General features: G+C 42.2%; 2 protein-coding genes across 2 annotated transcripts; both read right to left on the reverse strand.

Moving 5' to 3' along the window:
• Window positions 1-628: 628 nt before the first annotated feature.
• On the reverse strand, window positions 629-2927 carry LOC134672611 (cytidine deaminase-like). Its single transcript, XM_063530566.1, has 2 exons — window positions 2808-2927; window positions 629-1065 (listed from the first exon to the last, which is right to left on the reverse strand). Exons 1-2 carry the CDS (start codon window positions 2842-2844, stop codon window positions 644-646), a joined length of 459 nt encoding a protein of 152 aa, XP_063386636.1. The 5' UTR covers window positions 2845-2927; the 3' UTR covers window positions 629-643.
• A 2912-nt stretch (window positions 2928-5839) lies between these two features.
• On the reverse strand, window positions 5840-26108 carry LOC134672555 (serine/threonine-protein kinase mTOR). The gene is made up of 13 exons (XM_063530497.1): window positions 25743-26108; window positions 23969-24766; window positions 21276-23863; window positions 20856-21028; window positions 20118-20269; window positions 19315-19448; window positions 17346-19232; window positions 16904-17119; window positions 15795-15980; window positions 11984-12163; window positions 8053-8190; window positions 7521-7697; window positions 5840-6445 (listed from the first exon to the last, which is right to left on the reverse strand). Exons 1-13 carry the CDS (start codon window positions 25960-25962, stop codon window positions 6020-6022), a joined length of 7275 nt encoding a protein of 2424 aa, XP_063386567.1. The 5' UTR covers window positions 25963-26108; the 3' UTR covers window positions 5840-6019.
• Between the last annotated feature and the right edge of the window lie 1042 nt (window positions 26109-27150).

Genomic DNA, 27150 nt, shown 5'->3' on the forward strand with positions numbered 1-27150 from the left:
AGTCCCACTCCTTTAAGCCACCCATACACTATTACATAGTTTACTTACAATCATTCCTATCTCTTTTGTGCAATAGACTGGATTGTCTATGGAGGCCTAAAACTAGAAGCCCACTGCGGAACACGGCTAAGTTTCAGGCATTTGTTAAGCCCCCATTCGCACGGGAGCTTTTTCAACGCGCGTTAAAAAAGCGTTCGAATGACACAAATGGATAACCATGTACGTATATGTATTCACACGACAGCGGTGGCGCTTTTTATCGCTATATCGTAAGCGTTGTTGGATTTTCGACTTTAAGCCTTGGTCGTTAAGTCGAATTTAAAGTGTGGACAGATTCAAGCGCTTTTTTAACGCGCGTTGAATAACCTGTCGTGCGAATGGGGGCTAAAGCCACTTTGTACACTTCGCACGCAGGAATGGTAAAGGTGCGTCCAGAGCTATCAAAAGTGCATCTATTTCGCTCTTCGCGAACGATTTTCGCAAGGATCGGTCGACGCGTTCAATGCGAGAGTTGGTCTGAATGCCCCTTAACAATGGGCCACATCCACATGGCTCACATCCGTGCGTGGCGTGCGCCACAGTGGGTCTCCAGCTTTATCTCTGACTAATAGACGCCATCGTCACTCACACCCTACCACCGATACTACGTGATTATATTGTCTTTTTGATAGTTAACGAACGAAAGCGGAAGTAGTTTGGACAGCTTCGTGCACAAAACTGTATCCATAGTCGGCTTGCTAAGAAAAATGTCCGTATCACCGTCCGTCGAGACAAACTCGCTGAGCGACTGCCTGCAGACGCCGCAAGGGGCCGTGAAGTTCTGTTGGTGAGCTACCACGGCGACCATCTTGAAATTCGTGTAGCCATCTGTCACGGCTTTGGGGAGGGCTGCCCGCTCCGCGCATAAGGACGGAGCTAGGGCTGCGTTCTCGATGTTGCACCCCGTGTAGACCTTGGAGTCTTGCTCGGTGAGGATGGCGGCGCCCACGGCGAAGTTGGAGTATGGACAGTAGGCCTTTTTTCGTATTTCTACGGCATCCCTTATTAAACTCTGCACGGTTTCACCTGAAACAGAATATTTTTGTTTAGGTATTTATTTTCTCGGCAATATAGGTACAAGCGATCATAGGCTATGCATAATATGCAAAAACTCCGAAAGTAGGTATTTTTGCAGCGTATTTAGGTTTCGTACTAAGTCGTTCTTAACCCTGTGTCACCTGTGTGTGCTCGTCAGCAGCTTAAACGAAAATTAGTGGTTTTACCTTAAGGTATATTATAAGTACATTTAAAGAACTAAAGTAGGATATTTTAGGTAAAGATGCTGGATTTATCTAAAGGTTCTGGGTCACTGTTATCAAAACATAAATCGATTATCATGACTATAAAAATTACTTGGCATTACTTAAACACAAATATTATCATATCATGACAAACAAATATTATTTGTTATTAGAGATAAATTCTAAACTCGATAAATAAGTTGATGAAACCGTTACGTCATTTGAAAAGAATTAATACTTAAGGTCTACGGTCCACACTCCACACGGAAAAAATAAAATCTATTTCACAATATGAAACTAAATACCTAATACGTCAAATTAAACTCAATATAGCGTGCAACTAATGTTACGGTTCCATTTTGCTTAGGACATCAGCACTATCCGCAGCAACACAGTACCCTTCGTAAGCCTTGTTACTTAGAGATAAGGTCTACCTATATCACGTTATTACATGACCCTATTACCCTGACAATGAACAGCTACCTAAGTGCGATAGATCAGTTAGGTCCTAATTATACAATAAAAGGAATGAAAAAATCTAAGTAGGTACGTTAAGCAAAGCAGGAAGACCATAACTCTGTCCTGCTTTATCTCTATTAGGCGTCAACGTTTCGCGATTGTTATGCATTAACAATTAACTTTTGCAAGGTCACTGATACCGTACGTAATCAATAATCTAACTGATAATTAACAAAGGACGAGGGTGTGTTGTCATGATTCCCTGCTGTTACTCGGCTCGTGCTCATTTAAACAACGCAATCGATGGACAGAAGGGTCGCTCGTGGATCGTAAAGATTTTCTGATAAACAAGCGAATGTGTTGTAGTTTGGTTATGGTTTAAATTAACTGTATGTAATTAACTATGTAGTTTGGTTTGACGTAAATAAATTTAATAATCGTGAGTCTTGAGGCTGTCGCCCGCACTGTTGATTACTGTCCATCGGTGGACTTTATGCCTTTTGTAATAAGGTCCACCGATGGACTGTTAAGAGTGTTGCTATTTGCACTTGGACATGTTCAAAATTTGTATAAGTCATACCATACCTATACAGGTATGGTATGACTTGAAATGCTCCAGGGTATTAAAAAAACAACTTAAGCAAACGTTCCTTTCCTTGGAAGATAACGGAATCTAAACACCCGTATATACGTATAGTAACGTTCAAGATTCCACTTTTCGAACCACTCGCTACGATCGTGTTTCAATTTTGAAATATTTCGCTTGCTCGGGTATATTAGACGAGCGGTTGTGAAACAAATATCTATTGTTATTGATCAATGTTACACGCACTGATCGTTTGTTTATTTGCAAAACTAGCGGCTGTTCTGTTTTGCTAACAAATTATTTATAGTGACATACAGAAATTGGGCCACTAGGGATGAGCGAAAATAGCTAACTCATCTGTGCCAGTTTAAAAGTTTATAAAATTGTAGCTATTAAATGAAAATATTAAATTCCCATTTACAAACAGTCTTATCGATATGCGAGAGGAATAAACCTGGTTTATGTGAAAAGTGAGTACTTACTCAAAGAGCTGAATTCTACGATTTCAAAGTTGTCCATGTGAGCGAGTTTCCGAGGCTAGAGAGGCGATCGCGTGCGGAGCGCTCGGCGGGCGACGAGCAACTGAAGTAACTGAACTAATCTAACTTGACGCAATTCCAGAGCGGAAGGGAAGTCGCAAAACTGGGTGAGCTATTATAGGACGCTTTGTCGCGTATGTTTCTAGAGGCTCACGATTAAACTGGTTCGCTAACAGTTCGACTCCCGTGATCTTGGTATGCAATGGGAGTCGACGGGAGATTGAGCGACCGGCGGCTGCCACTGATTAGACCTAATGATCGCTGATTGTCTGTTATTATATGATCAGATATAAGTAAATAATCCAGCCTCAACATAGCCGTAGACCCGTTTCTTAACATAGTTATAAATTTTAGATGGCGTTAATCCCAGTGGTCAGAGATTGCAGTACCATGGCCGAAAAAGTGTTTGTATTACCTACTTCTTAGATTAGCTATTCAATTTGCAATACTTTATTACGGCTATGCATTTTTTTCTGTTTGTTATTGGTACGATATTTAAATAAAAACTCGAGCAACCAATCATCAGCTGATCGGGTGTGCGTCGACCAAAGAGCATATAATCACTATCGACTTAATGCATCGTCCTTTCATAGACAGCATTGAAGATAGAAGAAATCGTTCCGTTCCTTTGATATTATCAAACATGACTCTGATGATAATACCAAGATGATGAGACGTAAAGCCAAAGAGTTTATAGTAATTTCAGTGTTAAATGATTCCTTAATATTCTAGACATTTGTATTTTCCAAGTATTTTCGTTTTTTGTGACATGTTTTTATTGACATCTTTTTATATTACTATTATTGAGACTATTATGACATTTGTATATGTATATTGCTTTTTAATTTATTGTACCTAAGCGTGTAAGTTTTTAGAAGTTATGTTAAGTATATATTTTTAATTTTATTTTGTATTGTATATTTTGATCTTAAAGATATTGAAATTGAAATAAATTTTATTTATAAATAATAATTTAGAGTCTTACGGTCACGATGTCGAGACGGCAGAAAGGTTACTTTTAATGCTGCAATTTTATATGAAATGTACGAAATACCATGGGACTCCAGGAATTAAGCTAATTTGGTTTTTCAATACGCTATGATTAGATGAATAGCTTCTCAATTCAAATCTGTGACTCCAGAAATAATTTCTACTGAATTTCTATTAACTTCGTTTACCTATATTCAGATTACAGATCAGTTTGTGATGTGTTTGATTAAAATAAAATATAATTAATGTTTCATAAAATTTATTATACTTATATCCCAATTTACATATTAACTATGTAATATCACAACAAATGCATACGATTTATACACACGAGTTAACGCCTGACAACACAGGCACCAAAATATACCGTGCGGCGCCATCTTCTTCAGCTGTCAAAATAACTAGATATAATGTTCGTTTCTATAGATACCTCTATACATACAGTTCATAATGATAAAGAAAGTATTATCTAACAATATTTACAGGATACGATGCTGCACTTAATACTAAACTAACGATTAACTTTATGGCTCTTAGAAAAATGCGTAAAAATTTGTAAAAAAGAGACACTAAATATTATGTTTTACAGCAGCGATGGAGGCAGTGCCTGCCTACTCACAACGCATGTGACGCGTGCTCCAAATAAGTACACTGGCGTTCAAAAGTGCATGGACATGTTTCAACCGTAATATTAAGGCATTACGGTCGACATCTATCCATGCACTTATGAACGCCACTGTACAATCGCCTGATATATCAGAGCGGCCAAGGCGCTTAAAATATCTGAAGTCGACTCTATTATCATGGCGTTAGAGTACATGCTTAGACATATTTAAGAACCTTGGCTGTTCTTGTATATATATCCTAGCGTGACTCAACAGTGGTCCACATTATCATCATCATCGCCATCTAAAATAATTATTCGTCGAAAACCATTTGGGCCACAGATTGATTTTAAAACAAAAACACGTGATTTTGTCGGTCGGTCAATAATAGGTACTGTTGACTTCACAAATATCTTGAGAAGACAATCTTCTAAAAATATATTTATACGACCTTATTGTTAGTGCCGTAGAGGCGTGTATTTATATTTTTGGAACATTGGCTTGTAAAGATGTTTTTGACTGTACATTTTGTATCTATAGAATTATGTCAGTGGCCGATTGACTGAGTCACGTATTCTTTTTTATTAATATGTTATTAACGTTAATTGTTCAAGGGGCCGACATTTGTGAGATTATATGAGAATTAACAAAGCTTTGGCTTAAATAGTTTAACCTTAACCTAGACATGACATGGCAACCATTGGTATAGGCACATCTATTTCGTATAAACTGTTAAAGTAACAACATACAAATCTAGAATAGTAGCATAACTTACACATTAATAAATGACTTCAAGACCGAAATAAAGGAACGTATTATAATTATGATTACTTAAAATATCGTCAGTTGACTCTGGTACCGTACCTTATACGCGTAGGTAAATCACGTAATATTAACTGTACCACTGTTGCGAGTCTAACTACATAAGACCGTGCAAGTGCGAAAAAGATAGATTCCGAGAGTGACTCGCCACTTGTTTTGCGCTAATAATACGGTTCATTAGTCACTTATATCTTATGATTAGGCTTACGTTATATACATCTAGTGTAATTTGTGTTGTATATCAAAATAATAAAACAATACATAAATGTTAGTATTAACATTTTAACGGCCTCCTAGCCTATTCGGTAGTGACCCTGCCTACGAAGCAGGTCCTGGGTTCGAGTCCTGGCTCGCTTATAAAGTACTTACCTACAAAGGCCAAGTCACACCGGCTTGCGTGTGCATGACGTGCGCGTGCGCGTGCGCTAAAATGTTGGAGCCGCACACACACACGTCACGCAAGCGGTGTGCCGTCTCTCATAAGGATGTGTATACTACAACGCCGCACGCGCACGTGCTCGTCACGCACACGCAGCCGGTGTGCACAGGCCTTAAATGTCAGGAATCAGTGATAGGGTTTAACCTCAAAATTGATTTTAAGATTTTTCTATTAAATATCTAGCTTACCTAACGAGTTCTTGGCAGCGAATGTGATAAGAAAACGGAAGCGTGTCGACTCTATAACTTCTCAAAGATTCGCTAGTAAAAGAGATTAACAGTTTCTAGGCACAATAGGCTTTACCAAAACGGACACCATCCAATATAACACTGACAAAGATTCTCATTGCTCGTCGCCTGTTGAATCAACAGTTCAACCTGCTTCTGTACTGACACCGTTTCATCTATGTGCGGGAAGTCGCGCCCGGTGAGCTTGTCGCGGACGCGGTTGACTATACCGAGCGCTCGTTTGTTTAAGTTAGTTTCGGCCGGCTGGTCCAAAGCTTCGTTCAGGCCTGCAGGGATGCGGCTGCGGCTGGGGAGGGGGGAGCTGGAGTCTTGCGTGTCGTCGGCTCGCGAGCGGCGGCCGGCGTCGATGAGCCGCCAGTTGAGCAGCGGGTCGTAGACGAAGGCCTCGAGCACGGCCATCACGCTGTCCTTGTGCCGGTGGAGCACCTCCATCACCGACTCGCAGGTGCGCCGGTAGGTGCCCTCGATGCCGGTTACCTGGTGACAATAACTATATTGTAAAACTTTCGCAGTATAATATAATGTAAGCGGAAACGAATATCGACAGTGGATAAATCGAATATCGTTAGAGTTGTGTGTCGACAGAATGAAATCCCTAGTGCGCAAAACGTTCATACTGATAAACAAGACCAAATCGGGTAGTTCGAAAAACTCGCGCGGCTAGAAGATGTTGATGTCAACTTTAGCCAGTCTTCTCCGAGACCACGAGGACAACGCCGTCCTCGAAACGTCGGAGGTAAATCTTAAAACTTAAATACGCGATTAAGTCCCGTTGTGCAATTTAATAATGTTTAGAAATCGCGAAAGTATAAATCAGTGTTTTCCCAATATATCCGAAAGCTGTTGAGGGAAGTATATACGCAGTGTACAGATGCAGTGCATAATTATTTTCCAACGTATTTTCACAGAAATGCACGAATGTGTGTTGCTATTTCAGTTGTTCTCGGCACAAAAAGTACTGAGGTTGACTGAACTAGCATGACAAATACGAACGTTTCCGAAATACGATGGAAAACAATTATGCACTACATCTGTACACTGCGATTGATTATAGGTGGATTATGGTGGTACAAATAACACACGGATACAGTTACTTTTTTGCCAGTCAAAATTAAACCGTATCACTAATCAAAATAGGTGATCCTAAGACATTAGTGAACCCGGTCCGAAAGGGCATCTAAATCATCTCACCCAAAATCTGTTATTGTGTTGAGTCATTACCGTTATTGGCAAGTCGGCGTATTGTCAAATCACATCGTTAATTCCGCGACATTCACGATACGATTCTATAGTTTAACTTATCTTTAGGTCACCAAATTGGTCGTAGAAGACAGTCTGCCGGCGTATTATGGATGGTTTTATCCATTTTTATCCACGTGATAAAACCACTATCACTTTTTAACACCGTGGGTTAGAAAGTGTCGGACACCGTTTTATCACGCTGTCACGTAGACAAGAATGACCATCATATCCGTACAGCTGTAGGTATAAGTTCTGAGTCAACGGTCGATGGTTTTACGAGTAAAGCGCCCGCTGTCTTGTCTATATTTACCTCCATGGCGTTGATGAGCATCCTGGTGAGCCGGAAGGGGATCTTCTCGGGGAACTTGTCCCTGGTGACGGCCACCTCGAAGCAGTCGCCGAAGTCGATGTGCAGGAACTTGCCCGTCACGCGGTCCAGCATGATGTTGGACGGGTGCCGGTCGCCCAGCCCCAGGATATAGCCCACCTGGTCACAAAAAGTTCGGTTAGCCTTTTGATTGCCGACCACAACTTGTGTGTCAGTCTACCAAGTCGTAAATTAATGTAGTCAATATATGTAGATTAGATGGACGCGTTACTGTAAAATATACTCAAATCAATTAGGCATGCGTCAAATATTCAAAGAGCTGCCATGATTTTCCTACGATTCCATCACCAGATCATGATCTGATGATAATGGAACCAACTAATTGTAATTATACAGACCAGTCGTCTTTGTTTTTCCAAAAACCGGGGAACCTATATTTAAAAAAAAAAAACAACAAAGATCCTGTCAAATTGAGAACCTCCGAAATTAAGTAGTGGATTTAAAATTAACATACCATGCTCATGACGGCGAGCGAGCGCGTGTAGTTGGTGCGGCGCTCGAACCACACTTCGGACGAGGGGCTCTTCAGCCACAGCAGCTTGGCGAGGTCGTCGCCCGTCGTGTGCTCGAGGGCGTGCTCGAACACTTCCACCTGCGGGACAAAATACGGGGTATTACTGCAATGTTCTGCCGCCAGAGTGCAGCACTATCGCCTATAGTAAACCATAGAGTAACTCATACATGCTGTGCCTTAAACTGTTTTTTTGACAAGTTTTCACAGACAATAATATATGACATTGATGCAACAAGGGCCTACCGGGAAACGCCAAATATTTATTTATTGGAAAACCAACAGCACATGAAACATATTAGCACTATGTATAAAAATCGGAGGCCAATTATAGGTTCTCAAAGATAGAAATCTTATCTTAGTTATCTGCCTCTTTATCGCTCGAATATGCAAGAGTGATAGAGAGGTGACATAACGAAAGAAGACCGCGAAGACTTTCGCGGCAGTTCCCCAGATTGTGAAGGATTGTGGTAGTGGCGCCTCCTACGCAGAGTTTCGCATAATATTCCCTATTAGATTTAAACTTTTGAAAAACACGACTGCTCTGAAACTGACTGAGAGTAAAAAAAATGAGTGCCAAGGAGTGGCGTTCAATGGATCTTTTCGCTGTAAAACACAAGTTCTGTTAACTAGTGTGAATTCTTGGTTATGGCTTATGGCACGGTAAAAAGACGCCACTTACACAACATTACGTCGTGTATAGATGTCAGAACCATTTCAGATTCTTAACCACTTAAAATTGTTATCTATAAACTTTTTTCTTGGCGTGTCTAATAATTCCGTTAATTCTTACCAGCTCGCAATTATTTTGACAGTACAGATTTGCGTGTCAGCAAAATATGAACGCGTAATTAGGGCTTAGGCTCGGAAAAAGGGACCCTGTAAGTTGCACTCGGATAGGAGATTTGATGGGGAGGAAAAAGACGTGTCACAAGACGCACATTTTAGAAACGGTAGAATACTAACATTAAGTACAAATAAGCTGTTATGGGCATGGTTTACAGCTTGTGGATTAATAATATAGCCGTTTGAGAAATGGACCCCTGAAGAGTGTTAAACAAACCATGATAGACGTGAATGTAGAAGGTTATAAAAAAATAATTGAGAATGTGAGAGATGAGATGATATTATGAAATTTATGTATACCCTAGGCCTAAAGGAATAGTAGGGGCGAGAGTTCAAAGATATTTTTAACACTCACATGGAAAACTTATATGTATACTTTGAATAATAATAAATACAATAGCTGTAGGTAGTAAATATATTTATGTACTTATTAAAACATATATAGATAAACAAATATGAATACTAACGAACATAAGTCATGAGTCAGAAAGCCACAACCCTTCGAACCTCTCCTTGTAGAAAGCTGCGAAATGAAGAAGACCCCAAGAACCCACTGCATCAACAGCGATTGACTTTATACCTTCAGCTGTCAGCGCTGCGAATGCTCATATCTCGTATACCTTTGAATGTTGAGCACCTCTGACATGCTGAGATCCTATCGCTAACATCGAACAATCGATATTATCGATAATCATTATCTGCGTCTGTATAGAGACCATGCGTGTTGGAGGGTCTGCCATCTCGTGACCTGAATCGAAAGCGAAAACAATTCACGCTCCTAAGCAGGTGTTGCCCCCTACACTAACCGACGGCTCTATTTTGTATAGTAGGGTCTGCCAACTAGTGACTTAAATCTAAAACTTGACATGATGCTTCGCGCCAATTAATAGGCGGCATCGGTGCTGCCATCTACAGTTCATGCACGCTCCCTATAGTCGAGCGATAACGACTTTCGATTATTCGATGTTGGCTGTAGGCTCGCTCGCGTTATAAAATCACCTTATTCATGGGCAATAACTTCTCGTAGTCCGGCGCCATCCACAGCATGATTCTGTGCTCCATATTGTAGATGACCTTCTTTCTCTCTTCCGCTGTGGTCTGAAACCGACCCCCCGTGGACAACCACTATCAGTGACCTTACATTCACCCCACCTGCTCGGAAACGCTCCAGATATCGTTCGAAAACGTGCTAGTTCTTTTTCCGTTAGCGTGAATCGTGAATAAACATTGAACATAGGTAATTCGCCAGTAACTGGCCACTGTTATTAATTGGGCACCAAATGAATTCTGTTCAGCTATAAAGAGGATTCATTTTAGTATAAGGTTTCAATAACTGGCCAGCCTTCAATAACTAGCCACTTTATACTAAAATGAATTCTGTTTATAGGTGAATAGAATTCATTTTTAGTTTAGGGCGGCCAGTTACTAAAACCGGCCAGTTACTGCCGCGGTGAGGTGAATAATCCTGCATTTCACTAGGCAGCAAAGTTATTTTAAATTTTGCAATGGTACGTTCTTTAGGTTTTCACTATGCGCTAGATATGTAACTTTGCAGCCTTGTGTATACATAACAGTCACTGATTTGGCTTGAAATGGCTTTCACTCGGTAATTCGTATAGGAAAGATACTCTAAATAACAGACATTTTAGCTTGGGAATGATAATGAGTCTTTTGAAAATATTTTTATGGAAATACCTATACATTAGACATTGCCTTTTCTCTGAAAATTGGAAACACAAATTTGGGATACAGTATCGACATTATATACCATCTCTTAATTATAATCCATTTCGCTTCCAATTTTTTACATTAAAAAATAAATAAAAGAATATGCACTTTGATAAGCTAAAAGAAATAACACAAGGTACGTAGACAGGATTTTTTTATCACTTAGGGATAGTACATAAAAAACGTAATGTATTAATTATGATAATTTTAACTAAATAGATTTTTGCTTGAAATAGGAAGAGTAGCAAAAAAAAAAGATTTTGGAATTACAACTGATGGATTATTTTGTCTAAATTTACGTGAAGGTATGGATGGAGAATATGAATTTAGAAGATGTTCAAGATATAATATACAAGTTTTTATACCTAAGTCATATAAAATTAAACAAATATATCTTGATTCCATATAATCTTTAGATCATTTTATGGTGGTAGAATAGCTAACTTGATAAACAGCATAATAAAAAGTATAGAAATAGATAAGTATACTATGATAAAGCCGTTAACTAAACACGTATATCGCAAAAAGAAAATAGAAAAGCATACAATATTCATACAATATACTGCATAAAAATTTCCCAATAAAATAAATTATAACTCATCAGGTTTAGGCCCAAAATTCCTCAGGATCATTTTCTTATGAAAGAACAATGTGTACCAAAGTTGCAGGCCATTTCAAGCAAAAAAGTACCTTTACTGATTGCAGCGCGTCTACGGAGAGTCGACGGCGAGGTAACCGTGCATAGTTTGCATGTTTCTATGTCCATCATTACCTTACACATCACCGTGAAGATAGAACAGGCAGCCCACGGCATTCGAAATTGCTTTGAAGTACTTAGCTGAATTCCTGGCACAACTCATAATCTTCCTGCCACATCCAGAAGTCATCAAAAAAGGGCCGCTAGACATTTTAGAAGAATTGAGTTAGTGCCATCATCAATAGATGCATGGTAGACTTCGAGTTGCGAAAACTAGCGCTTATAAAACTTATAAGTATGACCTACCTTTAGGTCTTCCTTTTATTTCGTCTGAAAAGGAAGAATCAGTTCTGTGATCATCAGAGGCAACCTGTAAGTTGACATCCGTTCAGCTCCGTGCTCAGTGTTGAAGTACTTTCTCCTCCGTATATTCTTTCCCAACGAATTTTCACAAAATCACTAAAGCACCCAATCATTCATTATTACCTCTGCATGAGCATGAGAGCATGTAGGGTGTCGCAGTGAGGCACCCAGCCTATGAGGCCAGGGTACTAGGCGACTATAAAATAGACAGACGGGTCACATATATCTACACAACGTTACCTTCTGCATGAGCATCAGTTTCTCCAGGTCCGAGGCCATGCGCTGCATGATCCTGTGCTCGATGTTGAGAAGGCACTTTCTCTTCTCGCGGTAGTCGCGGATGAGGGAGTGTAGGGTGTCGCAGTGAGGCACCCAGCCTATGAGACCGGAGTTAGTCGACAGTGGGATCACGGCGTATCTCTGTTGAAAAAAAGAAACGGTCAATTCTTGAGACTTAACCTATCGACCAAATATAATTTGCGACGACCACGAATTGTTGATTGGAAAGTTTTATCTTCGTGAGTTTTATATCATTTGTATTCATGGCAAAAGAAATCATATAATGATAAAGATAAATTCACATACATCGACTAAACACCTAAAAAACGTCAATGTTTGGGTCAAGGATAGGGCGAAGTGGAAGCGCAAGATACGGAAAGCTGACGCCATCACCATGTGGGAGATATTAGTTGGAAGTGAGAAAGAGAGAGAATCTCGCAATGCCACATGACAGTTCAAAAACCAATACCCTATGACATTCAATAATCAGTTGTCCCGCCCCTGCGCATGGCCCTGTCGTAAATATTTCAGAGTGTGGTCAGGCGTGGCTCACTTGTGGCTCACAATTTTGGTGGCTAGCCATAAGCCGCGCGTGGCGCTGTCGCCACCTAGCGGCCATATCTGTCCTGATCGTAATAGACGCGTTTTGTTAGAGAGTGAATCTTCTGTACCTAGTACAGTCACCACATGGGAATGTTGAGCCACTTGGCAATGGACGCAATTTAGTCGTGTAATATAATGGGTTCGGTATTTTTCGTTAGTAGGCACGATCGCGATATGACCGATGTTACCCGATGATATCTTGGTTGCTTTGTTGCGTCAAAATTTCACTATGTCAAAACTAGTTGACGTAATAAAAATTCCTTCGTCTACGAAAAGGATTAGCCAACGGCCATTAAATTTTGAAGTTACTCGTTTGAATCAGACGCTAGATGTCGTTGTTCCTAGCGGAAACTGGATAACGAGAGTTCTTCATGAATTCGTCTAAAACCGTTTAGTAATCTACTAGTATTTTTTTCAAATTGGATGCCATGATTTAACTGACATTAATAGGCGAGATCTTTTTTCAAGTCGAGATATTTATATAAATATCCATGTTATCAGGCAATTTCAAATTATTTTTTCATTGAGAGAGACAAATGCTATTGCTGTCTTTACTATCATTAAATGTGTCACAGCTCCTAGTTGACGTTAATTGAATACTTATGTAACCTTTGTGGAAATATGGTAGATAACCTTTGATAGTCTACATATAATCCTATAATCTGTCAGTAGCTATAGAAATGTTTAATAGAGACTTGATAGTTTCTGACTCAAATTCTAACTTTGAAAAAATATCTGACAATGAGTATTGTCAATTTTTTTTTCGCTGTAACATTAATTGCGGAAAAGTAGCTATCTAAATCTAGTAAAAAAATCAAATATGCCACCGGCAATAAACGACGAAACTAGACATGAAATTATATTTTTGCACCAGCAAGGGTTAAGCATGCGTGCAATAGCAAACGCGTTAAATGTGCAGGTATAAGGTTCTACAAAATAATAATTTCCAAACACATTGATTTTATTAAGAAAATATCTAACCTATTCATTCCTTTCTAGCGAAATACTGTCAGTTTGTGGGTAAATAGGTATGCCGCAGAAGGAGATATAAATGATCACCGTCAAGGCAATCATGGTGTCTCGATACTATCAATGGAACAACGCAATGAAATGCGAGAGAGCTACATGGAAAATGGGTTTATATCTACCAACTATTTCGCAGACCGCTTCAATTGCCACCCCAATACCATCCGAAAGCATTTGCATTCTATGGATCTTCACCATAGACGTCCCGCATACAAAATTGCTTTGACGGAAGATCACAAAATCGCTCGAGTCAATTTTGCTCAACAGTACCGAAATTTTGATTGGGGTTCGACAATATTTTCCGATGAGAAGTCGTTTAATTCAAGTGACCACGGTCGTTTACATCTCTGGCGTTATGACAATACGCGATATGCGGAAGACCATGTTATACCAAACAGGGAGTCGGGTCGCATCAGTGCAAATTTGTGGGGGTGGATGAGTTCGGACGGTGTAGGTGAGCTGGTTCCTTTACCTCCCAGGACCAACGCTCAATGTTATCTCAGCGTGTTACAGGAAAGCATGCTTCCCACCGTAAGGGCATTTTATCCACGGGAAGAATTGCCACATTTTCATTTTGTGCACGACAACTGCACGATACACAGGGCTAGGATTGTAAAAGACTGGCTCCATCAACGTCGACAGGAAATAACGGTCATACCGTGGCCTGCTAAGTCTGCGGATCTAAACCCCATAGAGAATCTATGGGGTTTAATGGTCCAAAGATGGGAAAATCGAAATGAACGATCAAGACAAGCTGTGGAAAATCATTGCCAAGAAGTTTGGGAAGACTTGCGAGGAACTGATTATTGCACTCGATTTGTGGAGTCCATGCCTTCGCGTCTCCAAGCTGTCATTGATAACGATGGGTCATATACAAGTTATTAGTTTTTAGATATCTCTTTGCTTTAATACGAATAAACAGATTTTGGTCTATTTGTTATGTTTTTTACATTTTAAATAGTAGAGTTAAACGTAAATATTTTTTAAATAATAATAAATATTTTGACATAGATCTTTACGAGACAGTAATGAGGGTATTAGACAACATTACAAAGAAATGTTTTAAATTCCAATAAAAAGAACACAATAAAATATTCGTAAAATAATGAACTTCTGCTTATTTATAATTATATTTTTCATTCACTTTCCTTTTGACAGCTGTTATCTACATGAGTTTCAGTTTATGAATTATATGGAAATGGCTGCCGTTAAAAGGAAAGTGAACGAAAATTTCTACATAGCAGCTTAGCAGTCAAATAGACGTTTCTAGGACTAAAGCGGATGTTGTAATGTAACCATAGTAACGTCAGCTTCCGGAAAAATCGCTATCAATCATTGGTTAAATATTTTTGTTATTACGTAACCATAGTAACGCCACCTTCCGAAGAAAACACGGGCGGTCATTGGCTAACCGTATTTGGTTTTACGTAACTGTAGCAACGACCGCCCCATTGGTCAGCAGAGTTCGGCCGAAGTCGTGATACGAGACTGGTAAGAGTTCGGACCCCGACTTGGATTATTCGACCAAGTTGAGAACAGTGGTAAGTGGCTCAACATTCCCGTGTGGTGACTGTACTATGATTTATTCTGTGGTGTGGTGTAAATACACGGTGTAACATGAGGAAACCGAATAATTTTAACCACGCATTTCTGAGGTCAAAAGAAGTAAAAATTGTAATATGAGTTTAGGTCAATTACGCCAAAAAAAAATTTTTTTTCTTTTGTTTTTTCTTTATTTTTACATTTTTTTTCGTAAAACCTACCCTTTGCAAAGTGTTACTTGTCACTTTCTGACATCTATCAATAAGGATATTTAGACTACGTCCCATAGTAGCAACATCACCATCAAAAAGGCCTTTTACACCATGTAACAATAAAAAACATGTTTTTTTTTTAAATTTATAATATCTCTGAAACAAGGCGAATTTCAAAAAAAATTATAGGACATTTTTGTCTCTAAATATGATCAGGAATACGCTGTTAACCTTTAGCCGCCCATACGTCAAACCTTGCCAAGCAAAATGTAATTTTATTTGGTCAACACAAAGTTCAAAGTAGAATGGAACAGGTGACCTTTTTATAGGTCTCTGGGCGGCTAGAGGTTAAAACTATTCGGTTTCCTCATGTTACACCGTGTATGTACCTGTATGTTCAGGTCGCGGCGGAAGGTGTGCGGGTCGGCCTGCAGCAAGGTGTTGACGAGCCCGAACAGCTGCATCACGCGCTCGTCCTGCCGCAGGTCCTCGTGGCCCTTCAGTAGGAACATGTAGTCTTTGCCGTTCGAGCCGCGCACGCAGAGCCGCCGCGGACGCTGCTTCGAGGTTATGACCTGGGGGAATACAAAAGTGGAGCATTAAAAAAGTAAAAGAAGCACACCATCACACGTATACCGGGCAGAGCGGAGCTCTCAGTACTGGATATCAATAAATGCGCGATGCGGATGAGCGGCAGGTCGGGCACGTACGAGCCCGGCACGGCCAGCTCCAGGTCCCGGCAGTTGAGCAGGCGCGGGCTGTACTGCAGCCCCGGCCACGTCAGCTGTACCCACCTGCAGGCTGCTCTGTATGTGCGCGATACGGATGAGCGGCAGGTCGGGCACGTACGAGCCCGGCACGGCCAGCTCCAGGTCCCGGCAGTTGAGCAGGCGCGGGCTGTACTGCAGCCCCGGCCACGTCAGCTGTACCCACCTGCAGGCTGCTCTGTATGTGCGCGATGCGGATGAGCGGCAGGTCGGGCACGTACGAGCCCGGCACGGCCAGCTCCAGGTCCCGGCAGTTGAGCAGGCGCGGGCTGACGTACTGCAGCCCCGGCCACGTCAGCTGTACCCACCTGCAGGCTGCTCTGTATGTGCGCGATGCGGATGAGCGGCAGGTCGGGCACGTACGAGCCCGGCACGGCCAGCTCCAGGTCCCGGCAGTTGAGCAGGCGCGGGCTGACGTACTGCAGCCCCGGCCACGTCAGCTGTACCCACCTGCAGGCTGCTCTGTATGTGCGCGATGCGGATGAGCGGCAGGTCGGGCACGTATGAGCCCGGCACGGCCAGCTCCAGGTCCCGGCAGTTGAGCAGGCGCGGGCTGACGTACTGCAGCCCCGGCCACGTCAGCTGTACCCACCTGCAGGCTGCTCTGTATGTGCGCGATGCGGATGAGCGGCAGGTCGGGCACGTACGAGCCCGGCACGGCCAGCTCCAGGTCCCGGCAGTTGAGCAGGCGCGGGCTGTACTGCAGCCCCGGCCACGTCAGCTGTACCCACCTGCAGGCTGCTCTGTATGTGCGCGATGCGGATGAGCGGCAGGTCGGGCACGTACGAGCCCGGCACGGCCAGCTCCAGGTCCCGGCAGTTGAGCAGGCGCGGGCTGACGTACTGCAGCTCCAGCGACGTCAGCTGCGGCAGCTGCCGGCTTATGCGGCGGAACACGTGGTAGTACAGGTCCCACGCTTGGTTCAGGTCGCGGACCGCGTTTGTTTCCTGCACAGATAGCAGGATCGTCTCACTCTCATTAAGCGAAATGTGAGACGCAATACACGTTGGACAAATAAATTGGATAGGTGGAATACCACCTAACCCCTTGAGTCCCACGGATACGATATATTTATTCAAATCACAGGTCTATCTTTTTATTGAATGAATGTTTAATTTGTTGAGGATTCTACATGTAGAAAAAAAAGGAAAGATTGAGAAAGAAACGACATACCTTGAATCTATTGCACCATTCCTGCGCCTCGTTCAAGTCTCTTCCATAAGCCTGGGTGAAAGATACCTCCTTCGTGGTCTGCGCTCCTCGCTCCAACATAGCGTGCAAAGGCTCCAGCGTCTTAAACATGGCTTTAACATCGTGCTCACTGAAGTACAGTCTAGAAGCCTCTTCCAAAGCTTCGTGCCATTGCTCGTGCCACAGAATAGCTACCCTAATCAACTCCTCAGATATCATAGCTGCCTGGTTCACCAAGTTACTGGAATGAGTGCACATGGATTTTAAAATCTGGTTTGCAGCATTCTTCCGGGCTATGAAGGAAGATTTTGATGCTACCGTCAAAGGATAGACTAATGCTTGCGGATGCGATTTTCCAATATCGATTAGCAAAGAATGAATCAACTTTCCGACTAAAGCGCGAGGCGTATCGATTCTGGCGATCAACTGAGGTATCACTTGCAGCCATACGTTTATTTCGATGGTTCGAATACCATCGACTAGAGCCTCATGGACGGCCGGGTGGTGACCGTAGTCAAACCATAGAGTAAGCAATCTGAGCGTGTCCTGTAGAGAGCTTCCGTGAGAAAGATTGATTGATTTAAAGAACCCGTCCACGGCTGGTACTGTATATTGTTCGACGAATTCTGGGTCTTTCTTGTCAACACTTTGAGCGTTTTCAGGGTTAGGATCTTGGTGTTTGTGGAAGAGAACGCTTTCGAAATTCATGTAAGCCCAGGCGTGCCAGGCTTTGTACCAGTCAGGAGACAACTGTGTCGCTGAGGAGTAATTCCTAAGGATTTCTGGGATGGATGTCTCATTGATGCCTAGTAGAGATTCGCACCAGCCTCCTAGTTTCAAATGGCATCGGGCGAGTAGCCTACTGTTGTCGGGGTCTCCGGATTCAGCGGATTCGACGTAGCGTTGTAACTGGTTGTAGGCTAGTTGCTTGTCACCGGCCACCCAGAGATGCTTTGCGTAAGCGAGCGTGAGGCGGGGTTCGTGGGTAGGGAGCGGCATTTCTGTGTTCTTACTTGGGTCTGTTCCTAACAACATGACTAGAGTCCTATGCGCTTGTCTAGGAGCGCCGCTCTTACGGCATAGTGAGGCGAACTTCAGCCAGGTTGCCATGTCTTCATGAGGCGTTAAAACCAAGCCGCGTACTTGCAGGATCTTCCTCCAGTCTTCGACTAGCCTCTGTCCGCCTTGCAATCTCGTCCACCACGCTTGTCGAATCGTGTCTCTTCTCTCATTTATCAGCTTGTAAGTAATAACTTCTTCTAATTCAGCCAGGAGTTGCGCGTTGACCAGCGCCCCGTAGGCTCTCTGGTAGCTTTCCCCTGCGACGGCCGTCAGTTCCGAATCGAGTAAAGTTCTGGCTTGATCTATGAACTGTTTGGAGATATCAAATTCGCCGTCATGTATGGCGAGTACCGCTCTGTAAAAAGCTCCATCTTGAGTATTTTCTGGGAGGAAACTGACATATTTAGCCATCGAGTCCCACTCGTTAAGTCCCCAAGCGGCGGCTGCGGCCAGTCTCGCAGCTTTGAACTTATCATCATTGCTCATTTGAGGCCATCTCTTAGAGACGGTGTTGTACAGTTTGACCCATTCTCCTAGAGCCTCGAAGCAGCGCAGTTCGCCGAGGTACGCATCCATATCGTTGGCGTCGTGGGAGAGTTTCTCTCCGTAGAGATTTAAGGCCTTCTCCCAGTTGTGCAGCTTCTCATACCAGCGCACTTGTACCTGCAGCCGCGTGTCGCCGTCCTCGCGCTTCGCCATCACTCGCTCGAGGAGGCCCTCGGCCGCCTCTTTCTGTTGTAGTTTGTTGTTGATGTGGATCAGCGCTTCTACCACTTGGGATGTTGCGCCGCTGCGGAACTCTTCCTCCTGAGAGGAAAGTAAAATGAGAATCATTGTTTGTTTTTGTCAAGCAGAAATTAAGTAAAGACATAATTAATTGCTTGCTTACCTTATAGTGCAGGGCTTTAGCGTAGGCGCGGCAATGCATGGCCCTCTCTCCGAGTAAGTGCGTGGATATGGGTAACGCGCCTGCGTCGCAGTGCTCCATAAATTCGGCCAGATTCAATACGGTGTGCGCCAGTTCTGTTTACAAAATTATGGCTATTACTTATAGTGTAGGTAGAGTAGTAATTATCGATAATATCGATATACAATCGCCCTGTCTACTCGTACTCCAACAAACCCTTCCAAAAACTCTACCTGAAAGTGTATGATAGTGTTGGGAATAACGTTTAATTTTAGCCTTAAGGACTTGAGCCCTTAAAACTCGTAAGTCTTGAAGACTCGATTATATTTGAGAATTGTATTATTTATTTTATGCGTTTGGATGTAAGAAATCGTCTTTACCGCCTTTGAGGCGTTAAACCTCGAAGTCTTAAGGGTTCGAGTTTTTAAGCCTCGAAATGAGCGTTATTCACAACACTAATACGATATGAAAAACGGTATGGTACGGTGGTACTATAAAAATTCAAACATTATCGTTTTACAAGTTATAACTTGAAAAGCTAACCCCATGTTGCCAGCGCGTGTTCACCAAAAAATACCGCAGAACGTATTACTGGTCGCCTCAAAGTAAGGCCCCCCCACATCTAGCGTCTTTCGAGCGTCGGCGTCTACAACTCTATGGCCGCTGCTCGACGCAACGTCGACGCAACTGCGCAGCGACGTCATTTTCCATAGCGCTGACCAGACGCCGACGCTCGAAAGACGCTAGATGTGGGGGGGGGGGGCCTAATTAGTAGAACAAGTGACCTGGAGCGTCGGGCGCCGTGAGCGCCTGCTCGAGCGCGCGCTGCAGCTCGGCGCGCGCCGGCGCCTCCAGCTCCGTCCAGCACGACACGAAGGCCGCGTTGAACAGGTCGCGCAGCAGCTGCGAGTAGTTGTGTGCTAGCGCCAGGCACGCCCTGTAGAGGAACACAAGTTTTTCAAGTCTTTTTGTCAAGTAGATTGATGAGAAAAATGCAAAACGTCATCCGCTGGTAAATCATTAGAGATAAGGGTGGTATTCCACCTATCCAATTTCTTTGTCCAATGTGGATTGTGTCTCACATTTTTGCTTTAATGAGAGAGTGAGACGCAGTGACATTGAACAGGTGGGATACCACCGTAATGATCACTTTGTGAAGAGTAATATATTTGGTCCGGCATGTGCAAAACAAAAGCGCTTCTATTGAAAACATATAATTTCTTTACTCCATGGTCTCCATGTCCAACTTCGACCACTGTGATTTTATGATTTATCTACCTTTGAATATCTCGATAAGAAGTTAATTTCGCAGGGAGTTGTTCTTGCTGATCCTACTTTATTTATAGCACCCGCACAGATCGCCTTACTTTTATCACGGTTCTCGCTAGTTTCAGAGTGCCTACCGCGAACCATGTCCGACGTGTTGCCTCCCTGTCGCACTTGTAAATTCGCAACAAGTGTGACAGGAAGGCAACACGTCGAACGTGGTTCGCGGTAAACTTTCTGGTCGGGTTCACTGTTACCTGAGCGCGGGGCTGTGGGACTCGGTGAGCAGGCCTATGCTGAACCGCCGGAGCCACTCCAGCCAGTCGTCTTTGGACACGCGGCTGCTCACTGTCCACGCTAGCTTCAGGTTGTGAGCGTTCACGAATAGCTTGCGGATGGACGACGACGTGTCGCACACCACAATACGCGCCTACAAGAAGTAATAGTTTTGCAATACACATTGATTAGCACGATCATATTGTTTGAGCGAAAAGTTTAAAATTGGTGAATTAAAGACTATCCAACGAATGTTTAGATGTAAAGGTGTTTATAATATTGTAGGAAATCATGTAAGAAAAGTATAAACAATGAACAAAAGGCAGCAGCATCAGCACCAATTCTGAGGCTACATATTTAATTGACAATGACACAGGGAATGAAATAAACAACCTAATTACCTCTTGATTATTATTCCTTGGCTTCCTTCTGGTACTCTGCAAGAACTCATCAACGGACAATGAGGAATTCGACTGCAGCTTCGACATCAAGAGCTCATAGTTCTGATGCTGTATTCTATGCTTAGTCACTATCTTCTGCACTAGCGGTATAAAATCTAAGTACTTTCGGCCTAGTTGCACTATTAGAGCGCAAAGCGTGTCCATAGCAGTAGGCCGTAACGGAGCGCAGATATCCATGCTTCTTACTAACGGATGGATAATTCTAGACACCAACTCATTATAGTTCAAAGAATCTGAGAGATAGTCCACTGTCTCCATGGCTACCTTTGCGACTGAAATAGGACAATCTGTCGCGTCGAAAAGTTTCACAATAGATGGAATGACTAGATGCATGTAATCGTCTAAGTTGTCTTCGAACTTCTGCAATGCAAACAACAGTTTCTCAGTAACCATTCTATCCTTGCTTGTGTCGTGAGCTAAAACCCTTAGGATTTGCGGCATCAACTGAGGCAGGTAGACTTTGAATTCAGACCCGAGAGCTACAGCTATATGTTCCACCAGCAATATAAGTGTTGGTTGCAATGGACTGTTGGGAGTCCAGAATTCCTTGATCAGGTCAAAGATTTTGTCCAAATAATTGCGAATGTGTTGCTTGACGATAGCGATAAGTCTCGCTAGTTGAGTGAACAGGAACTCCCGAAAGTTCGTATCCGCCGCTCGAGCGACGTAGAGCAAACTCGGCGTGACGCGCGATATGTATGGAACGCACTTTATGCCCAGCGATTCAAAGATGAAAGTTACTGCTTGAACGACACTAGTATGGTGCTGTTGAAGCGTTGGATCACGAAGGATTCTCATTAAGGTTGATATCACAATAGCGGGGTAATACTCGTCAAGTACAGGCGAGGACATGTTCACAAGCATTTCACTAGTTGTCATGTCGAAATTATTCTCGTCAGCCTTGCTATCGGCTACGGGAACTAGACTAGAGTCTGGCTGTCCATTGATTAAGCCCCGTGTCAGCTTATGCTTGTACGGGTCTAAAGCGCCCAGTAGTCCTAGGACGCGAATAGTTTCTCTCCTGTCTTTTGGTTGCTGCTCCGTTTTCAAAAAGTTTAAAAGGACATCCATGAGATTTGGATATTCCGTGTATGGAACTACGACATATCCAGTAGCACTGATTAGTTGGCCAAAAGCCCAAAGAGCGACGCTTCTCTTGTCAGTCGCGCTAGCATCAGATAGCAGTTCCAGGAGAATAGCTAAAAGCTCTGGTAAGCATTTCTTAAGTCCGCTATTGTCTCCATTGACATCTGCCAAATCTCCAACAGCCTTCAGTACGCTGATTACGACTCCGGGATTTGCTTCAGATTCCTTTAATTTGGGCACAAGAACATTGAGGATTGTTTCCATATAGGGCCTTACGAGCCTTGGAGCATGCCTGATCAGGTTGCCTAACATTCTAGCTGCCTGCTCTTTGTTCCTGCTCATACCTGAGTGTTCCAGCTCAGTGAGGAACTGTATCAAAGTCTTTCTCAGTCCAGGCATCACGTAAGCGGGGTTGACCGTGCTTAGCCGACCTACGGAGCAGATAGCTAGTTCTCGTATCTCCAGTTGTTCATCATTCATAGCAATGAATAAGAAATTCAGATTTTCTATTTGAGCCAAGTGAGAGTCGAAAATTTCATTCAATGATTCCAGCACCCAATAACGCACTTCATAATCTGGATCTGTCACCGATACTACTAGCAACTTCCCTACAACTTCGGCAGTAAGTATGGTGAGTGTGCGTGATGGTGTTTTCAAATTTCTCACTGTTGCATCGGCAAGCAGTTTTGCGGCAGTTTTGACTGCTTCCAATCTGACTTCTTGCTGATCACTTTGAAGGAAATGATCAGCACAGCGCCTCACAAAAGTCAATAAACTATGTTGTCCCTCAAATTGAAATGTGCCGAGTGTTCTCAAAGCTAGAACAATGCTAGCGGTGTCCTGAGGTTCCGCGCCCATACTCATGGTGCTCATCTGCTGTTCCAGGCTTCTTGGTATGCCTGGATGTAAGAAGGGCTTATTTCTTAGTACCAGCGACAACATATTTAGCAATCCTTCCGATATTTCTCCCCTGAGAACTGGAAGATTTTCACTAAGTTCTTTCAAACAGATGGTCAATGATGGACTGAGTCCAGTAGCAAACATGGCGTCCAGTAACTCTCTGATATCATTTACTACTAAATCTTTCACAGCACTACCCAGTAAAGCAATGCATGCAAAGATTGAGGGGTCTATGTACATCCTTCTCTTACTCTGTGAGTCTCTCACAGGAAGAGCTTGTTTGATCACATCCATAATCCTGGGAATGTAGGCTTTGATTTCACTACCAATAGCAGCAGCCACAAGGCCAATGGTAGTGAATGCCATGTTTCTGTCTCTCTCGCGACTGCGGAGAGTCGACAGAGATGCCAGCAAGTAGTTCATGGTAGTACTAAAGTACTTCTTTAAGAAATATTCCTTGTTGAATGCAGCCAACCGAGGAATTATTATAAGCAAAATCTGAGGTACTCCCTGCGTTTTAAGCATGCGCTGAGCCATTACATCTGTAACAAAATTAGAAATAAACTTCAAAATCACAAACTTTACAACATCAAATTTTTTTGTTTTCTTTTTTAACCTTTTGACCGCCAAAGACAAAAAATTCTTACCATGGCATATTCTTTCAAATTTTTCAGTTAACAGGGCTCTGCATACAGCAGATTCATATATAGAAACTGGGTATGTAACATTTTCAGTCTTAAATCCATCACACAAATACCCTCTCTTCACAGACGGACTGTGCAGCTTTGCACTCAAAAAAATAATATCATCAGACTTGATGTTGTCCTTCCGTGTATCCAAACTCTGCATAAGTGTTGTATATTTCTTCTCCCATGCAGCATTAGAACATCTCAGGAGTTCATTAAGGATCAGTAGGCCTCCATGAACTCTATCTTCTTTGGTGATACCTTTCTCTTTGGTTGGGATCTCTTCAAATGAGAGCATAGCTTCTTCATAGCATTGCATGTACCATTGTGGCTTGGCTGTAGATTGCTTAGCAGACTCTCTCTGAGTTGTAACCACTAAACCCGCTCTTAAAGCTTTGGCCGCAGCCTCCCGAATTTGTGGTTTAGGGTCTTTTAAAGCTACAAGTATGTGGTCAAAGAATCCTGAGACTTGTTGGTAGAAGTAAGTAGGCATTGCAATGGCCATTTCTTTTAGGAGTAGAACTGCAGAGTGTCTCCTGCCTTCATTTCTTTCCTCTGAGAGCCATTCAAATGCTCTTTTGACCTCAAATTCAACATACTCGGCTCTTTTTACTCCTGAGACAGTAGCCAGTCTTCCGACAGTCTTGGCCGCTAGTTCCATCACTCCCACATCTGAAGATGGGAGCAGGTTACGGAGATAGTTAGCAAACCTGGTAATCCTTGTCTTAGTAGTGTCACAGTCTCCACCAATTAGGCATACTGAAAAACCAAACAAGATTAGTTACTTTTGCAAATATCATCCAAATTTCATTCAAACAAATATTTTTCTATTGGTGTAACCCAGTGCTCTCCAAACTATGACTTGCAGGTCGGATCTGGCCCGCATGACTGTCAATTGGGCCCACATCACTTAAAAAAATAATTACTTGATCCCACCCACTCCTACATGAATTTTGAAGATCAGTTGAAAGTATAGAAAAAATCTAATAAAGAATCAAATACACCTGTTTGTTTGAAGCATTTATTTTGTTTTATTATTCACATTCACCCCAAGCAAATCTGATCTGAGGCACCTCACCATATTTAGATTATTTCACAAAAACAATTCTTATAAATGATAATTTATATCATAAATTGCAGCTTTTAAAATGCGAGATAAAATTATGATAACAAACAAAACCAGCAACCAAAATTAATTATTATTGAATAAAGGACCAAAAATTTTTGTTATTGCTTATAGATTCAAATTTTTTTTTTATTATATAGCCTTTTCTTTTCCACAATTTACATTTTTCATTTCAAACTATATATATTTCTTTTATTTTTTTGTGGTCCCTGTTTGGGTAAAGGCCTCCTCCAAGCTTTGCCATTTTAATCTATTTTCTGCGGTTTCCATCCAGTCCCTTCCCTCTCCGCAGCGGGAAGGGACTGGATAGATTCAAATAGGTGTTAAAAACTAAAAACCTTGTTCGTGTTTTCACCAGTTAAAGAACATCTGTTACTAAGGAAAGGTATAATTCCTGGTGCTTATCCCGCGAACATGGCAGTAAAAATATTTCCAATATTAATAAAAATCTATAGCATGACAAGAACCACAACATGACCACACACATTCTTAAATACATGACATGTAAGTGACTTTGAATAGTTTAAATTTAATGAGCACTTTTATAAAACATGAATAGGAGATAACGCATATAAAGATAATCGTAGAATAACAAACGTAACTACGCACCGATAGCGAGCACCCCTCCCTTCTTCTCGTGGACGTCGCTGCTGGATACCATCTCGAAGATCTGGTGGTTGAACTCATCCAGGAAGTGCGTAAGCTCCTCCTGCGGCACTTCGCGAAGCTCCGTCTTCGCATAGTGGTACAGCTCACGAGCTGTCTTGATTTGTAGATCCACATTCCGGGACTTGAGCCCAGCCACGAACGGGCCTACTTGGTTAGACATTTTTTGTGTAGAATACCAACGTAACTACACACACATCGTACTTTAATCCATGATATGGATTTATAAGAAAGTCACAAAACCGAGTTCACTGTTTTTGAGAAATATAAAATAGAAATAAACTCCTGGAAAAAATTGCAAGTATTTCGGCAGTGATATTAAATTTGACAGACGAGTTAAACCCAAGTGTACAATATTGCAAACAACTAACTTAACGTTATCGCTTTTAATATTTTAGGTTTAATTATAAAGTATTAGTATAAACGTTTACATCAATTAAATTATACTATTATTTATCATATCAAAACTACAAACAGGTGCGTTTTAAATTTAATTTAAACTGTACATTTAATTTAAAGAAATATTATTTTGATAGTGTGTTCCTTCCTTATACTTTTTTTTTTACGTCAGCTTAGGGATGTAGATGTTTCGGTTATTACCGTTAAATTGGAAACGATTTATTTTGATTTAAACTTTCACGATTATTAAACATTATCAAACTGCACAACGGGACTTAATCGCGTATTTAAGTTTTAAGATTTACCTCCGACGTTTCGAGGACGGCGTTGTCCCCGTGGTCTCGGAGAAGACTGGCTCAAGTTGACATCAACATCTTCTAGCCGCGCGAGTTTTTCGAACTACCCGCACTTGGTCTTGTTTATAGCCTCCTCCAGACTATGCGCGTGAATCGCGGGCGAAGCCGCGAACGCAAGTGTGGCGTCGATTTCGCAGATTGTTCACGTCTTCGCGCCTTGTTCTCCGTTTTTTGTCGGTATTTCGGCCCGCGTCAAAGGAGACGCAAAGCGCGAACTTGCAAGACTCCACATTACACACTGTTTTGGCTCTTCTGGGGCCAGATAAATATTAATTATATTATGATTATATTACATTAAGCAGCTATATTTTACGGTTTCACAAGAAATCAAAATGGAAAAACAGCTAAATCACGTATGATGCCATAGATAACTAACAGTTAAACTCGATCAGCTGATGCTTTTCCGCCATCTTGCCGCAAACCAAACTGCGAAATCGTCGTGAAGTGTGCGAGTGTGGAGTCATACGTCAACTTCGCGATATGTTCGCTCCGCGACGTCGCGCCGCGATTCACGCACATAGTCTGGAGGGGGCTTATCAGTTTGAACGTTTTGCGCACTAGGGATGTCACTCTGTCGACACACAACACTAACGATA

This window comes from Cydia fagiglandana, chromosome 17 (genome assembly GCF_963556715.1).
Source record: "Cydia fagiglandana chromosome 17, ilCydFagi1.1, whole genome shotgun sequence".
NCBI classification, from domain to species: Eukaryota; Metazoa; Arthropoda; class Insecta; order Lepidoptera; family Tortricidae; genus Cydia; species Cydia fagiglandana.

Bases quoted from the DNA above. Each gene is read 5' to 3' on its own strand.
- LOC134672611 (XM_063530566.1), bottom strand. From the start codon at position 2,844: ATGGACAACTTTGAAATCGTAGAATTCAGCTCTTTGA. The intron at 1,066-2,807 runs GTAAGTACTCAC...ATTCTGTTTCAG, and splicing joins CGTAGAATTCAGCTCTTTGA to GTGAAACCGTGCAGAGTTTA.
- LOC134672555 (XM_063530497.1), bottom strand. From the start codon at position 25,962: ATGTCTAACCAAGTAGGCCCGTTCGTGGCTGGGCTCAAGTCCCGGAAT. The intron at 19,233-19,314 runs GTAAGCAAGCAA...CTTTCCTCTCAG, and splicing joins CTAAAGCCCTGCACTATAAG to GAGGAAGAGTTCCGCAGCGG. The intron at 6,446-7,520 runs GTAAATATAGAC...TATTGTCACCAG, and splicing joins TGCTCATCAACGCCATGGAG to GTAACCGGCATCGAGGGCAC.